General features: G+C 43.2%; 1 protein-coding gene across 4 annotated transcripts in view; it reads left to right on the top strand.

Annotated features, from left to right (window-relative positions):
- LOC132905550 (protein outspread) overlaps nt 1-15,854 on the top strand; it is a 221,940-nt gene that overhangs the window by 123,832 nt on the left and 82,254 nt on the right. For all 4 annotated transcript variants that reach the window (XM_060956941.1, XM_060956940.1, XM_060956942.1 and 1 more), the window contains exon 3: nt 2,877-2,942. In XM_060956941.1, coding sequence (XP_060812924.1) covers nt 2,877-2,942 — 66 coding nt within the window. The remainder of the gene's footprint in view (nt 1-2,876; nt 2,943-15,854) is intronic.

Here is a 15,854-nt window from a genome sequence, read left to right as displayed (position 1 = left end):
GTATCGTAGAAACGCATTTGGCGGGACAGATACAAGTGTTAAGAGAATGAGCCCAGGTCGTTATCTCGGTCGTAACTGTTGGAACGTCGGTGATTTTACTCATCGATGATCGAAATGAACAGAACGGGTTGAACCAGAAACAGCCTGGTTGGTGGGCGGTGTTAACGACCGGCTGTTCAAACCAGGAAGATGTGGTAGGTCGGGAATATGCGGGTCCCTCGATGCACGAAATTACGATGCACGCTCGAGAACAGACCTATTTTCTTACACAACGTCGACCGACTTTAATTACCAATCACCTAAACTACTTTTTTCTCTGCTTCTTTTCAATTCAGCGTTTACCAAATACACCCATTGTCTGGAAAGTTAGAACTTTGATTATCTACGAAAACATCGTTGGTATCGAAAGTACCAATTCTTCGTTTTTCTTCTTTTCGTCCTAACGCAATCCATCTTACGTAAAATTTAACGAATAATTTAACCTACACACAATCTACGTCACTATACACTCAAACGGTATAAAGCATCAGTCTAATCAATTTTAAGGTCAGACCCTACTTTATCTCTTTCTTTCTTCCTTCATCTGAAACAGTTTCTATTTAGAATATAACTACTAACATTATACATTCAAAGCAGTTCGAACCATCGATCATACTAAATCAGTGCGAGCAACAGGAACACCAACCCCGATTTTAAAATTAACATTAGACCCTGCTTCGTCATCCTTTTCCTTTTTCATTCACGAAGCTTCCCCTATTGTCACGCACATGCACAACCGCTTGGGAATTTAGAGCGTGTTAGAACTTGGAAAGAAACAACGAATTCCTTAAAGCAAACGAATATTTTACTTTTAATGTCGCTATTAGTACGATTTTGCTACGGCATTCGGACCGCGATGAATATTTTCAAGCGACGCTTGTAATCACAATATTTTTGTCTCCCAGAAGAACGTAGATAGACTCGTTGCAAACTTTCGAGCGAAAGTAACGTAAAAATATGATACTGTATAAAAATCCGCAGTCTAGCAGTCGTAAATCCAAAGCCGCGTTTGCAAACTGTTCCAAAGAATGGCACAGTAGCCGAGCGTGCGCCACTGGGAGAGGGATTTTGCGGATTTTCGCACGTTCCCCACGAGGTCTATTGAAGCGAGAAGCCACGGCGCGGAGAAGCGTTGCAGCTCGCTAGCTCGCGAGCCTTCCACGAGGAAGAGATTACGGGCTCGTTCCGTGCTTTCTCTCGCGCCGTCTCAATCCCGCGGCATTGTTCGTCCGCTTCTTCTTCCTCTTCCTTCACGAACAGATCTTCCCACGCACGTGCCGCGGCTCTCGCGTACGAGGCCCGCTGAATAATTACCAGATGAAGATACCGCCGCCTCGTGTAGGCTGAAATCTCGCCTCTCTCTCTCTTTTATTCCTCTTCTTATCCTTCTTCTTCTGTTCGTTCTCGGATGGAGGAGGATTTTGCAACGGTACCTAGGCTGCCTGTTTCGACGACAACGACGACGTCGCCGTCCCTTCGCGAATCATCAACCCACGAGAATCGACCCCTCGTGAACTATAACCGCTTCCAGGGTGCCGGCGAAAACCAGTCACAGTTACGTGATTAAGTTTCCACCGGATAGCTTCATTCTACGCGCCCACGCTTATCGCCTTGATATCGCGTGATGGGACGCGAAGCCGCGGAAAATGTAGCCCTTAAGATGTAGGTTGTAGCGGCACTCGATAGCAAACTATGACCGGACCATGGCAGAGCAGTGGTTAGCGTCGTTGGTTAGGAACGTTCCAGACCAGGTTCAAATCCTGGCACTCGTAGTCCGATTTTTTCTCCAAGACTCCTAACGGAGAAGAAGGCAACCAGGACGAAGACAAAAATCATATACCAGCAGCAGCACTATCAGCGACCTACTATCCACCTCGAGGTGATCAATGGGCGATCGCAGTGAACTGTTAACGCGATAATCGAAAGTGAAACTGAGCGTCGGTGGAGTGCGAAAATTTTCAAGCGTCTGGACGAAGTAGCCGGAGTTGTTGGATTTTTCTGGGTCTAATCTCGCTTTAGTTTTGACGAACGAAAGGGGACTTCCTGATTACGATCCTTTCATATTTTCCTTAAGTTTGAGAAACGTGGATTGAGAATGACGCGAAGAACCTGGCAAGTTTACAGAATAGAGGGAAACTCGAGACGAATGACGGGCTGACGTTCTACGGCTTCTTTTCTTAAGCTTCGTTTCTAATTAACGGCCGCAGCGTGCTAATTGTCCAGCTGCCACGTCCAGAGACTTAGAGATTCCTGCATGTAAGTTGGACAAGTTCGGCCTTGCTTTCAGCGGAATTCTTTTCACTTGATGCAATAAGCGTTTCCACGAAAACGACCGGGTGTCATCGAAAGTGAATTCTTCGCGTTTTTGTCCCTTGCTCCGGACTAATCGTTCCTTTTAACACGCTTCCAAGTTTCTAAAACTCTGCTCTCGTTGAAGATACACCGTGATATATAAAATAATCTGAAAAACGATCGATTTTGTAGAATTTTCTGTCATATATTCTTGAATTGCACCCCGCTGGGGGTAGCCGCCCACATGCTATATTTATTTTTTATTTATATTTTTTTTTCTTCACCAACAAGATATAACACTTTACCAAATGTCCACAAGGACAAATTGTAAAATAACCAAAATAAAATAAAATAAAAAGAAAATATATATATTCTTGAAATAATCAAATTTCTGTCCTGTGTCATTACATAGATGGTACGTAGCTCTGCAAAGTTATTAAAAGAATTATTAATTTTTCAGAACTCGTTGTAAATATTTTAAACAAACATCGCATTTTTGTTCGCGAAATATATCACTGATAAATTCTTTCTAATTTATTTTTCAGAGATGGCAGAGAAGATGGTTCGTCTTGTACGACGACGGAGAGCTGACGTACTCGGTGGACGAGCACGTGAGTATCGTTAAATTATCGTTTAACGCAAATTCCCGATTCGCTACACTCGTTGCAAACGACCAATCGATGCGTTGTCGAAATCCACTTTGCCACTGACAGATCCGTTTAGCGTCCCGATACGGTTTCATTCAGTGAAAATGATCGTTCCACTAACGAAACGTTCAGTGTACCACTCGAACGCGTTAACAACACGAAACACCGGTCTTTCTTTAACACTCGAACGGTCATAACCGGAATGAACGTTCTCTGCGTTGCTTTATGACGATCATAATGGCTCTTTGTGCTCGATATACGAAGGACGTTCAGATGCGTATCATTCAAAAAGGAAACTCATTGTCCAGCCATGTCGAGAGTGAAAGTCCATTGATTTAGACACTCTTTAAATATTCTCCCGCTATTTAACTCTCTGTAATTCTTGGAAATTACTATGCGGTTGCCCTTCTGCAAGGATAATGGCCATACTTGGTTTAGAGCCAAAAATTCTAATCCATTTTTTTTCCTAATCTTTTCCTCGTAAGTAAACGAAGCTTCGATTCGAACGAATTATTCTTCCCCAAAATATTTCTGTCCTTCGTTGTGACAATTTCTATCGTCGAGATCGCTAATTAAATTCCCTCAAAATACTTACCTACTATACTTACCTACAAAATACTCTAATGTTTCTGAATGGCTAAATTGTAAATTTAGACGTGTTCTTACGCGTTCCCTCATCGAGACATATACGTCGATAAAAATTATGGAATTCTAGTATAACGTAGCCGGAGATTTTTCTAATTATTGAATCTAATTTCTATCGTCGAGATCGCTAATTAAATTCCCTGAAAATACTTCTTTTAGTTGCTGAAAAAATTTCCAGAGCCTGATATACAAAGTCTATTAAATTGCCAAATATAATTTCTACCGTGTATTCGCTGTGAAACATTTTATTACCAAATTCGATGGAATTGCAAAAATATTTCGTTCGTTCGACCTAACTAACTGAACGCAATCGAGTTATCAAAAAATGGAAAATGCAAGTCACAGCAATATTATTGCGAATTCTAACGCAAAGAGGCGATATTCCAGAGCGTACAAAGCGGCGCGGCGCAAATGGCGGACGGTTATCATCGTTGAGGAATCGTGAACTGTCAGGCTTGGAACATTATGGCAGGCAGTGAATCAAAAGCTGCCCCTTGAAGCGGCTCCCTCGGAGTCTAGGAGCAGCAGAGGTCGGAGTCAATTGTAGTTAGCGGCCGAGCACGGCCATCGTCAGCACCATCAATACCATCGACATCGTCTAGGCCGACGTGGACGCCGGAACAGACGCGAATCTCGCTGCTAGACTCTTCCTCTTTGACGTCGATGGCCGTGGTTACGTTGGAAACCGTCAGAATTGATTTAAACCCGGACTGATGGCCGGGTAAAGACCGTAAACTGTGTCTTCCGCGGTTTTCTTTAACGGTACGGACATTGTACTTTACCTGACAGATACGTCGGAAATCTTTTCGCAAATGTTTCTGAATGGCTAAATTGTAAATTTAGACGTGTTCTTACGCATTCCCTCATCATACGTCGATGAAAATTATGGAATTCTAGTATAACGTAGCCGGAGATTTTTCTAATTATTGAATCTAATTTCATCGTCGATCAGAAATTATCAGATATTTTATCAAAGTTTTTCACGATTCGAGCTGACTTTTTTAATTAATTAAATATCGATTTAAAAATTCCGCCACTTTGTAATTGTTGCTCTCAAATCAAAGTCGACTGACTGACCAAAAAAGAGAAAATAATAACATGAGCAGCTTTCTACCTGAACCAATCTTATCCCACCGTTCAAGGTCTCCGTCTCGATATTATTTTCCCATACAGCGATTGCTGATCTCGATCTAAAAATAAAATTATCATCTCGTGCCGTATTATCGATCTCGACAAAGAGTCCTCGACGAATCGACGTTAAGTATCCTCAACAACATCGATCTTAAGGACTCACGTTACCATATTATGCATTCGATAATGTATTGCCATACAGAGATTGTCACTTTCCTTTGGTCGAGGAGGATCGAACTTTTAACCGGATACCAAGGCGGGCCGTAGTTTATTATCGGCGCCACGACACGCGAAAACGAAATTAAAATAACGACGTTTGATGGGGGATGGCATTACGATACGGTGTTAAAGGATTCGCAATGGCCGATTTGCGCGCGCGTCCGACAACTTGGCCATCACCGAAGCCAGATTAATGGTTCGGTCGCGGGCCTTAAGAGGGCCATTCGTTTCGAGAATAATCTCGGTCGAAAAATGCGAAAAGATAATGCGCTACGTACGGCGAATGCGTGTCTCTCCCTTTCTCGCCCTGTTCTTCGCCGAGTCGTTCTGGGCGTCCTTGAGATGGAATGTGAAATTGGGCTAACAGGTCGAAATCATCCAGACGTTGCTGGCGCTTCGTACATTGTTGCCAGCTATCTTTCCCCCGTTCTATTTATAATTTATTTACACAAATTCTGATTATCTTGCTTGTTAAACTTCTTCCGATCAAATTTCTCCTCGAATAGATTGAAAAATGTATTCGAACTAAGTAGACGATTAGTGGACGATGGACTTTGTGTGTATAGAACATGCGAAAATATACGCATAAGATGTTCAAAGTACAGCGCTCTTTATAGCGTTTCATAGGTAAAACAATCTTCTATCTAGGTTCCACTTTTTTTTTCCACGAAAACGTTAATTTCCATAAACGTCCGCTGTCGAACGACAACAAGATTGTAAATATAGAAACTTCAGAAACAGGAATATCCAAATCCTCCTTCGTCAAACAAATCTACGCAGAGTCAAGCATGCTCGATCACTTGCATCTTGTTCGGCCACGTAAATACGAAAACTCTTCTCGCTAAACCCAGCATCTTCGAAATTCTCTCTCCTCTGTTCCAGGCAAAGTCGCAACCAGCGAATCACCGATCGAAAAAGGTAGACGAGGAATGGTAGCGTCCCGTCGCGAGCATTTATCAAGGTTCTCTGAACGGGACAGGCGTAATCCGTTCGATAGGGCTGGCGCGGGCCTAATAATCGATAGTTAATTGGAATTGGCATTTCTCAAGGGAACTCCTCTCGCTACCTGTTCGTTCGTCGAATGGCTGCCGCGTATCTACGCGAAATGGCCACCGGTGGCCAATTATGCAAATCCTCTTACGGGAAAAGGACGAACCGACGCGCGGGGGATTAGTCGTTTGAATTGGAAACGATTAGCCGCGTTACGCGAGCGATCGATGCGGTTCTCGCAATTATCGCCAGAGCGATTTTTCTGCTTGAAGATCGAAGAAAGAAATTGGATCGGCCGATCCGCCATTAATTACCACGAGTACTTACTTACTCGCGATAAAGCCGCAAGTGCGCGAACGATTCGTTTTCTTCGTCGTCGTCGTTGTTGCGTCTTTTCTTCCTTTTCTCGATCCGTTCGCTTTCTTTCGTCATGGCTGAGGATGGTCTCTCGAGGCGAGCTGATCACTCGCCCCGATTACCAGCTTCTACGCTCCGCTTGATTTACGCGCGCCTAATTAAATGAATTAGCCACTTGACACCGGCGTAAATTACGAGTCGATCGTAGCCTCTTTATAATATATTTCGATGGTTCCCGGGATGATCTTACAGAGCGGAACGTTGAAACTCGAAAGTACCACACTCGACGAATACTCTGGCTCGGTTAATGTTTCTTTAGTAGCATTAGCAGAATTTGTAGATAGACCTTGTAAAGTGTCAATAAATATTCGTAATCGTGATTCGTATTTTGCAAGTGAAACGCAAATAACATCTTAGTACAGAGTTGTGAACGCGCAGTCCTCTCGTAAATAACAATTTCTGCAAAACCTCCTTCTCACCTCCTTCTAACGTCATCTTGCGAACAAGTTGGTCAGCAGGGTTTACGGTTACTCGCAATTAAACTGTACTGTAATTGGCGCTGGAGCACCGTTACGATATTAACGCGACCGGTAGGATAATCGGTAGAATCGTAGGTGGAACAAAGGCGTCGTTAATGGCCGCGTTTTCCCCCGGTTATTATTCTCCACGCTATTACGTGCACGGTTCATTAACATTTATCGACGACGCAACCGTTGCGTCTCGCCTGGTCTGGCCGATGGCTATCGTTTAATTGGGGTCAGCTGATTAACTTGGCGTTTAGGCGAGCGAGTAGTTACGTATACAGAGCCTTACGAGGGGGGAAGAATAAAAAGAGAGAAGACGATGGCTGGTTCGCATTGTTTGTTCGATGTCGTTATCGGCCTCGTCATCTCGACGTCGTTCTGGCGTTCTGCAACGTTACCTCATCGACGACACGTTTCCTATTAGTCTCGCGGCCTCAGACGGCTCGATCACGTTAACGACAGCGTGAAAACGATCCATTCGATGGGACTTTTGTTCGACGATTTGCGCCATTAAGCGTTGCCTGGCTGCACCCTTCGTATGGGATGCGCCGCGATCTTGCGCCTCTTCAACCAAGAGGGGCGTTGCTTTGTGTTATGACATCGTGATAAAAGGTGGTTTTGGAATTTAAGAGGCTTTGCAGTGTCGGCAGAGCAAAGCGCTTGCATTCAGACGTCATTGTGTCGAATCTCTTCGCTTTCTATAGGAAAAATAATCAACGTGTCTTTCATTTGAATTTTTTAGACCTTTTTTCTTGCATCTAATTATATGCATATATAACGGTGCATCGATACGTTGATCTTGTGCTTTCGAGATAATTGCTCAGGGAAACGCTTCGATCCTGTTTATGTTATCTTATTAGATAAGGAGGAACGCATGGATGGATGTGTAATAGAAATATATATCGAAGTAAGTGTAAGCATAGCGTATGCCGATCCAGATTTTCGCTCCAACAGTGTTACATTACCATCGAATGTGATAGGAAACATGTTGATACATTTACAGCAAAGGACATTAGGAAAAAAATGGACCTTGGTGTGTAACTCTAGCTGAAAGTTACAAGACACAGCAATAAAAATCTACTTATAGCTCTTTGTTTCTAGACCTTGTAACCTAAAACAACGTTCATATTCAAGGGCACAATAATATGGACCTCTCCATTTTTTCATTTTTATTTACCTCACTAAATTCTATTTCCTTCGTAACGTCGGTGTCCAGGTAACGGGTATACAACAGAAAAATGTAGTTTTCCTAGAAGTAATTACTTCCACAGATCCAACATGGAATATTTATTATACGTATAATTAAAGGAAGAATACGATCAACGAGACAGCACGAGTTCGATGAATGTGTCTTTCAAATCATAGAAAGCCAGATGTTTCACGTCGATAGGAGAATCACATACGAACCATAGTCACCAGGTGTAAACGCCGTAGTATCGTTAATTTCTCGATGCTGTCGACTGTCTACGTCCTTTTCAGAGCGGATAAAGCGAAACCGCGAAGATCGTATTTCGTACGCGTTTTATCGCGCTGAAACGCAGCCATAACGTTAGATTTTTGGGAAAACGGTACCGTTATCATCCCAACGCTGCCGCCGCCGCCGCGTCGGTCTTAGGTCAAGCGAAACCGGAAAAGGTGAACGAGCAGGTGCAAACGCAGCTTGAATTGCATCGTTAATTTTTTACGTCGTGGAAATGATTGGATAGTTTATGTACGCCGGAGTTTCATACGTCTCAAATTCTAACCAATGTATTCACGGTAAATCTGCTGGCATATCCACTCGAACGAAAACTTTCCTAAGAAACCCATACTTTACAATGCAAAATATCGGAAACTTCATGCTCCGCGATAGAAATCTTTAAACTTCGATCCTACGATTATCCAACATCCTCGGAATATTCTCCATTCTCCAATGTACAAAAATAATGTTTCCAATGCGAAGCAACGAACTGCCCTATACTCGGATCAATGGCCCATTGCCGATAACGCGCCCAGTATCTACCGGTTTAATACCCCATTCCGGTGGTCTGGTACAGCCCCTAATCCTCCCTTATTCCAGGAAGCCCGTTATCGTCCAGCGGAAACTGTCGGCTCGAAGCCGATTCGAAGCGGCGAAGATAACAGAAGCTGGTACCGCTAACGTAGAGACGTGGGCGCGTCCATTACCCAACTCTTCAACCTGTTCGAACCGCAATCAGGCTCACGCGAGACTCGACGTCCGACGATGGCTTGAAACTAGACCGAACCAGCGACGGCAGACTGTAGCTTAACGGGCTGTAGCAACGTTTACTCCCCTCTGTCGTCGGTCTTTGTTGGTCCCTTTAACTCCGCGTCTTCCTTCGTTTCTCCTTCGTGTTCGTCCTTCTAGACGCTATGCACGGCCCTCATGGTGAACAGTTAGCCGGAACACGGAAGCTGGCTTTTACGGTTCAATGGAATGCGATCGGAGACCATCGGATCGATTCTGTCGATTCGACGAAATATTCGGCTTGCAGAAGATACTTGTAACGATAGTCGGAAATACGTTGATGTATTAGGTTGTCCGAAAAGTTTCTTTCGTTTCTTAAGGTGGACAACAATTTCTGTTTTATATTATTTTATTGAATTAGGTATGATCCGTTTCGTTCTATTTCTATTATTACGTTCGTGCATAATTTAATAATCTAATATAAAATAAAAAACACTATTATTTCCTTATAAAACGAAAGAAACTTTTAGGACGACCTAATATTTGGCGTTTAACGGTGTTTTTTTTTTTTTTTTTTTTTCTGAAGTGAGCATCTCGCGATTCTTTGATTCGTTGGGTTTTAGTTGGAGGTAGGCAATTGTTAGGCTAATCTTTGTTAGTCTACAAGGTGTCTGATCGTTAGGAAGATGTGTCGTTTATGTTGTATACATTTTGAAGAAGTTAGATTCGTTGTATGTTAATTTGTAGAATTGTTATTTGATAGATTGGAAAGTTTAAGACGCTTAGAATCACTGTTTGCGTGTTTAAACTAACGATTTTAGTTACATAATCTGACATTAACGTAAGAGGAATTGGAAAACTCGACTGCGTTTCTCCTTTAATTCTAATTTGTACGGTAGTAGCGTGGCTGATCGAATTTCCACGGTGAACGAGATTTCTCGAGAAGGTTGCAGGATTTTCACGAAGGGAGAAAAGCTTATTGGCGGAGGTATCGAGAGTGGAAGGCGGACCGGACGAAAGCTGTGGCCACGTAGCGGGGCTGAAACTCATTTCAAAAATTCCTGAGGGAGAAGTATGTAATTATCTGGGAATAATGGACACCCTAGGCGGCCCGGGTATCTTTGGTCCAACCGACTAAACCCATCCGAGACGCCAGCGGATTTATTGTCCACGTTGACGGCACAGCGACGTATAAATTACAATTTCTTTTTATCCGTATGGTCCTCCGGGCTTGTCGCTGGTCCTAATTCGAATTCTTTCCTTTTTTCAATTTTTTGTGCCACGCTAATCTTGCAAACACCTCTTATCGTTGTTCTCGAAGCATGAAAACCAAGCTGTAACATCCGAGAAAATTGTATTTAGCCATCTACCATTCCCAAACTGTATAAAACTCGGGTCTTGTCATTTTCTTTCCAACACCTTTCGTTTTTCTGCATTTAAGATATTTAGTTATTACTTTACAACAGTTTGAGTAATAAAACACGAGGAATTTCAAATATTTCCACGCATCTTGTAAAATGAAAAAAGAAACGATAGACGACGTGGTAAAAAGTTTTATGGAGATCTGGAAATTTATGGTATGCGACACGACAGTCGTCGAACTTCGACTGTGAAGCAAAAAGTGCAAAGAAATCGACGACAAATCCAATTTGTGGAAATCCTCGCGATAAATCCTACCTCTCGAACACTACGCTCTTTTTTCTCAGAAATCACAAACACTCGGAAAGAATCTGCAGAAGAAAGGATCCAAGGAAGAAAGATTCAGAAGGCAGCTGGATCTTTTATCGGTCGTAGTTCTCTTTCTCGAAACGGCCTTTGTCAAATTTTCTGTAGACCCGACCGGTCAGAAGACTGGTCGACCTCTGGTCTTGGCTTTTTCTTCCTTTTCCCGCAGACATCCTGTTGTCGTATTGCTCCCGTCCATTTGTGGCTCGATCCGACGTGGACGAGGCAAGAAACACACCGCGACCGTGGATAAGGGGATCCTCGGGTGGGACAAGGTGTCAGCCAACCGCAATTATCAGTAATGATAGCCTCGTGAGGGCCCGTTCTAGCGGCGACAGTTATTCGCCGCCATATTGATGACCGGTCGCGCATGAACGAATGTACGTGACCCCACGGGATCATTGAATCATACCAGGATCGCCAGTTTTCCGTTACCTCTCCCTGAACGCACAATCACGCAGACACAGCAGATTCTGTTTCCCTGTGCTTGCTGCATCCAGCGAATGGAAAGGAGGGAAGGTTTCTTTCGAAGACGTCCAAAAGTCGATGAATGGTCGTCGTCTTCGATTCAAAGATACTGAAAAAATTGTCAAAGACTCGAAGATCCGAGGATTAAAAAATTCAAAGCATCGGCAGTTTGATGGTTGAGAAGAGTTAAAAAATTCAAAGACCCAGATTTCAAGGATTCGAACATCGAAGGGTTCGATGACTCGCAGGTTTAGAAGCTTCGAAAGTGAAAAATTCGACCACCGTTTCCATCTCCGTACGTCCAATCTCCCAAAATCTCAATGCCTGGTGCTACCTTCTGAAAAATTCCAATCTCCTCGGCATCCTATACGTGTAACGTCTGCTCACGATCCCGTAGCTCTTCTCCGCGAGAGCACGGTCGCGATTATTCTCGCGGTCGTTGGCAGCGGTCGAGGCAGAGAGCAGCTCGCTCGCCAGCCGGCCGCGAGCATCGATGATAATAATTATCGTGTTACGATGGATGACTTTCTCATTCGTCTGCTGGTCGGAGCGTCCGCTTGCACTCTTGGTTGGCTGTCTCGATTGCCCCGCGTGTGTGCACAGAGGAGATATCGGATCGTTTGTCTCGAACTGTCTGCCGCTTCCGTCACTGGGTCTCGCGAGCATGCGCGCGCGCGCAAGCTCGGATCAGCGTGCACAGCCACGTATACGTCGTTACTCGAGCGGATTCCTATCAGTGACATGCAAATCGATCTCCCGGCTCGACCTTTGCTACGAAACAGACGTATCTCTGGTAGGCGGTGGTGTATCTACCAGCCACGGCGTACATATTTACGTGGAGCTATCGTTGACTTCGATCTATACCCTTCGGTGGAACGCTCTTCCACCCTTCGAAGCCACGTTTCGCCCGCCACAGCCTTCTTCTAGCTTCTCCTTCGCTTCTCTCTTTCTTTGCCCGTGCTTCGCTGTGTTTTTCTTTCTTGCATGCTTTCGGAGAGCTCCGCTGGTTTCAGGGGTTTCTTTGCTATAGTGGCGATGGAACGTTAAAAGTTTATGCAGATTTTTAAGGCTCTGTGGTTCTGCGTTGAGCGAGTGGATTTCAGGTTTGACACGAAGAACGTACGCTTTTGTGCTATAGACGAATTTAGTAGAAATACCGGTTAGAAGCAACCTCTCATTGCAATACCGCTACGTATTTCGTCAGGCTTAAAATTCTGAAGAAGACGTTGATTTACAATTCGATCTCTTCGGAACGCTTTTCAACGAAGAGCCTATCGAAGAAAATCGTTAATTGCTAATTTCATTGCATATAGCGATTGAATGGACGATCGCAGTATCCTGTTTGATGTAAACGAAAAGAGTTGGAAAGTCATTCTGATTCGAGAAACTCGAAGCAAAAATTCGAGAATCAGAAACTCGTAATTGTTAACCCCAACGATCACCGAAAATAACACGTCTCCATCCGACGTTTCTCTAAAAATTCCTTACACCGAAATTGTTAGAATCAAAGAAGCGAAGAACCCCGAAGCGAATTCCCTCGAGCGAATCTTTTCTTCTCTTTATTTCATTGACGAAACGAAATCGGGGGTTCACGAATCGTCGGTTTTGTACCTCTGAAAGAGGCCTGTTCACTAGGACAATGAGAGGTTGCTTCTTTCTACGTTGGTTCATCTTCCTTTTGAAAACTGGCCTTCAGCCACTCCAGGGCTTTATTTGCCTGGTGGTCCTGCTCTTTTCTCTCTTTCCTCCCCCTCCTGTCCCTCTTCTCCTTCTTCTTCCTCGTCTTCTCTGGTCCAGATGCTGCACGAAATCAGTGAAGTGTTCTTACCGGTGAGAGCTGGCCCCACCGTGGCGCCCAAACGAGTTTTAAATTGCATCGGCCAGGCATTTGAATGCGAAAACACGCGAGGATGCAAAACGGCCCGTCTAAACGCACCTGATTGTCCAGTTCCTCGCTCTAAGTTCTTCACCTCCTCCTTTTCTTACCCTCGAGGCTCCTTTTAGTCGGTCGTATCGCGACTTTCGACCCGAACGACTCTTTGACGATGTTGCTTAATGTTTGCGACCTGGTAACAGGTTCTTGATTAGGATAGAAGTCTCGCGGTATAATCACTGATCGTGTAGGTTTCAATGTGCCGTATGCGAAGTCTCAGTTAGTGGAGGCTCGAGGCAGTAGATTTCCGTCCTGAGATTCGTAGAATTTTACGTACGGTTAGGTCTTAGCGTCTTAAACTTAATTAATTTGGTATATTAAAACTTCCATTTCCAAACGATATCTGAAACTCTCAGAAAATTATGATGCAACACGTTGCACTTTGCGATGCGTTGTTACGATTGCGAATCATTCGTACAATTTATTTTCCACATTTTTTGCCACTAATACTATACACACAAAAGATATAACTTAGAAAGCACGAAGCTGGCACCCCGCTGGGGGTAGCCACCCACATGCTATATTTATTTTATTTTATTTTTTTTTATTGACCAATGAGATATAACACTTTACCAAATGTCCTTCAGGACAAACTGTAAAAGCCAAAATAAAATAAAAAAAAAAACATACTATACTAATCCTAATGCTTTCCTCGGAATTGCAACGCAACCTATGTATCAGTATGACCAAGTGTAATTTCAACATTTGATATATTTTATTTTATTATCATTTTATATATTTCTACGTATTATGTGTATACATTCTGCGCTTTCTTTCACCTTTGTTATTGTTGAGGTTATTAGATGTGCGAACAAAGGAACGCGTGGATAAATTGTAAAGTAGAAAATATATTTTAATACAGAAGTGTAAGTACAAGTCGGAATATAATTCAGCTGGTCCAGATCCGCACGTATTACCCTATGACTGAAAGCCCTAAACCATCGTCGCCTGTCTACAGTTTATGGTCTGCCTTCGTCCCAGTCTTTTGTCTATACGCTGTCGATGGCTTCGGTGTTTAAGAAAACTAAAAAGACCAGACGTAGAGTTTTCTTAGAAGTGGTGACCATTTCAACAATTATATTAGTTTTATATAATATCTCTATAATATCAGTCTCGAATTAACCACACATCTTTAAGCAACGGAAGATCGATACAATGTGATCGTCGAAGTAATTCCAAATTTTTGACCAATACTGTATCTACTTTATGTCGTTAACTAAAATCATTTTATTTCAATCGATCTAGCGTGTTTGTCGCGAATCTTTCGAAATAACACACACGCATACGCACGTATATATTGGCCGAGTGCGAGGTAGAACTCGTAAAAAATTGGTCAATGAGGACCATCGTGCGTGGAAGCAGTTCGGCTTTACGCAACGTCGTCGTAACTCAGATTAAGCCGACACGCGCTGCACCCAACCACCTGTCGCATAATTTCCGATCGAAGTGCGCGTTCCTCTGGATCTACGGGGGCCTCGATCGTTTGCCTCTCGACCGGTGAAAATTCGCGGAATCGGTTGATTTACAACGAGCGAAACTACGCCAGGAGCGGCGACGAATTACGAGTCGGGACTGCGGCCGTTCAAAACAGTTGTAGATCTCCGCCATGATAAATTCCGCGTGACGCTTTTATCCCTTTCTCTCTTTGCTTTTTCGATAGTTTGTCGTGGCCTCGTAGTCCTTGAACGTGGAGTTGTTCTTGTTGGGTTTGGTAACTCGCGCTGGATTGGGTGGAGTTTAACGTTGCTACTTCGGATTTGATTTCTTATTTACGCGGTGTAAATTTCATTTTTCTAGGTTTTTCATTGCTTGTAGCACGAGGCTACGCCAGATCTACAAGACTACTATGTTGCAGAATCGAACGTTAATCCTAAGATTATGCGGCTTAAGATTCTTGGCTTAAGATGTTAGCAGTGTCGGAGTTTATGATTCGAATTCCTTCACACCTACTTTATATCCTTTCAAACATTCCAATTCACTTTCATTACAATGATATCTTACGTTACGAGAGGAAAGAAGAGAGAAAAAGGTATAACTTAGGATCGTTTGTAGTACGTACGTAAAATCCTTACATCTTCTATCGAGAGACGCTGCGAGTCACTCCTTTAGTAAACGAACCCAAGTAACCTATTACGTGTGTTTCGAAGATCCGCTTCTCATTTCGTTGGTTTCGGTGTTGGAAATTGCGAGCATTAAATAATACACACAATTTACTCCAAATGCCACATTCGATATATTTCGATATATTTTCACATGGGTACAGCTAAAAGCTATCGTGAGATTTAACGACGTACGCAACTGTTTGCGATACACGTTTCAACTTTGGTTTTGGTAGGTAATGATTTCAATCCACAGTCCTTAGTCACAACATGATTCAATAAGTCGACCAAGCTTTATCTTCCTTTTTGTAAAAATAATACACACTGATCAACTTGCTTTCAATGGTATCTGTACTCCGTGGTTTATCATACTGGCTGAATTTTCTGAGCCACGTTTCAGAGAGAAGCAAATAAGCAATGTTAAATCATTGGACAAGTTGGACCTGTCATTTTCTAAGAAATATGTTTAGCCTTTGAGGCGTATGACAACCTGCAGCATAGTTACCAGCAAAAATAATCGAGCCCAACATACATTTCGAGATGTTGGCTCGTTCCATTCCGATGTTTCGTGTATCGTTCGAACGAATGATTCGGCCA

Source organism: Bombus pascuorum, chromosome 3, assembly GCF_905332965.1.
Source record: "Bombus pascuorum chromosome 3, iyBomPasc1.1, whole genome shotgun sequence".
NCBI lineage: Eukaryota > Metazoa > Arthropoda > Insecta > Hymenoptera > Apidae > Bombus > Bombus pascuorum.
Note: the sequence above shows the minus strand (reverse complement) of the source record. Positions and strands in the feature narration are given on the sequence as shown.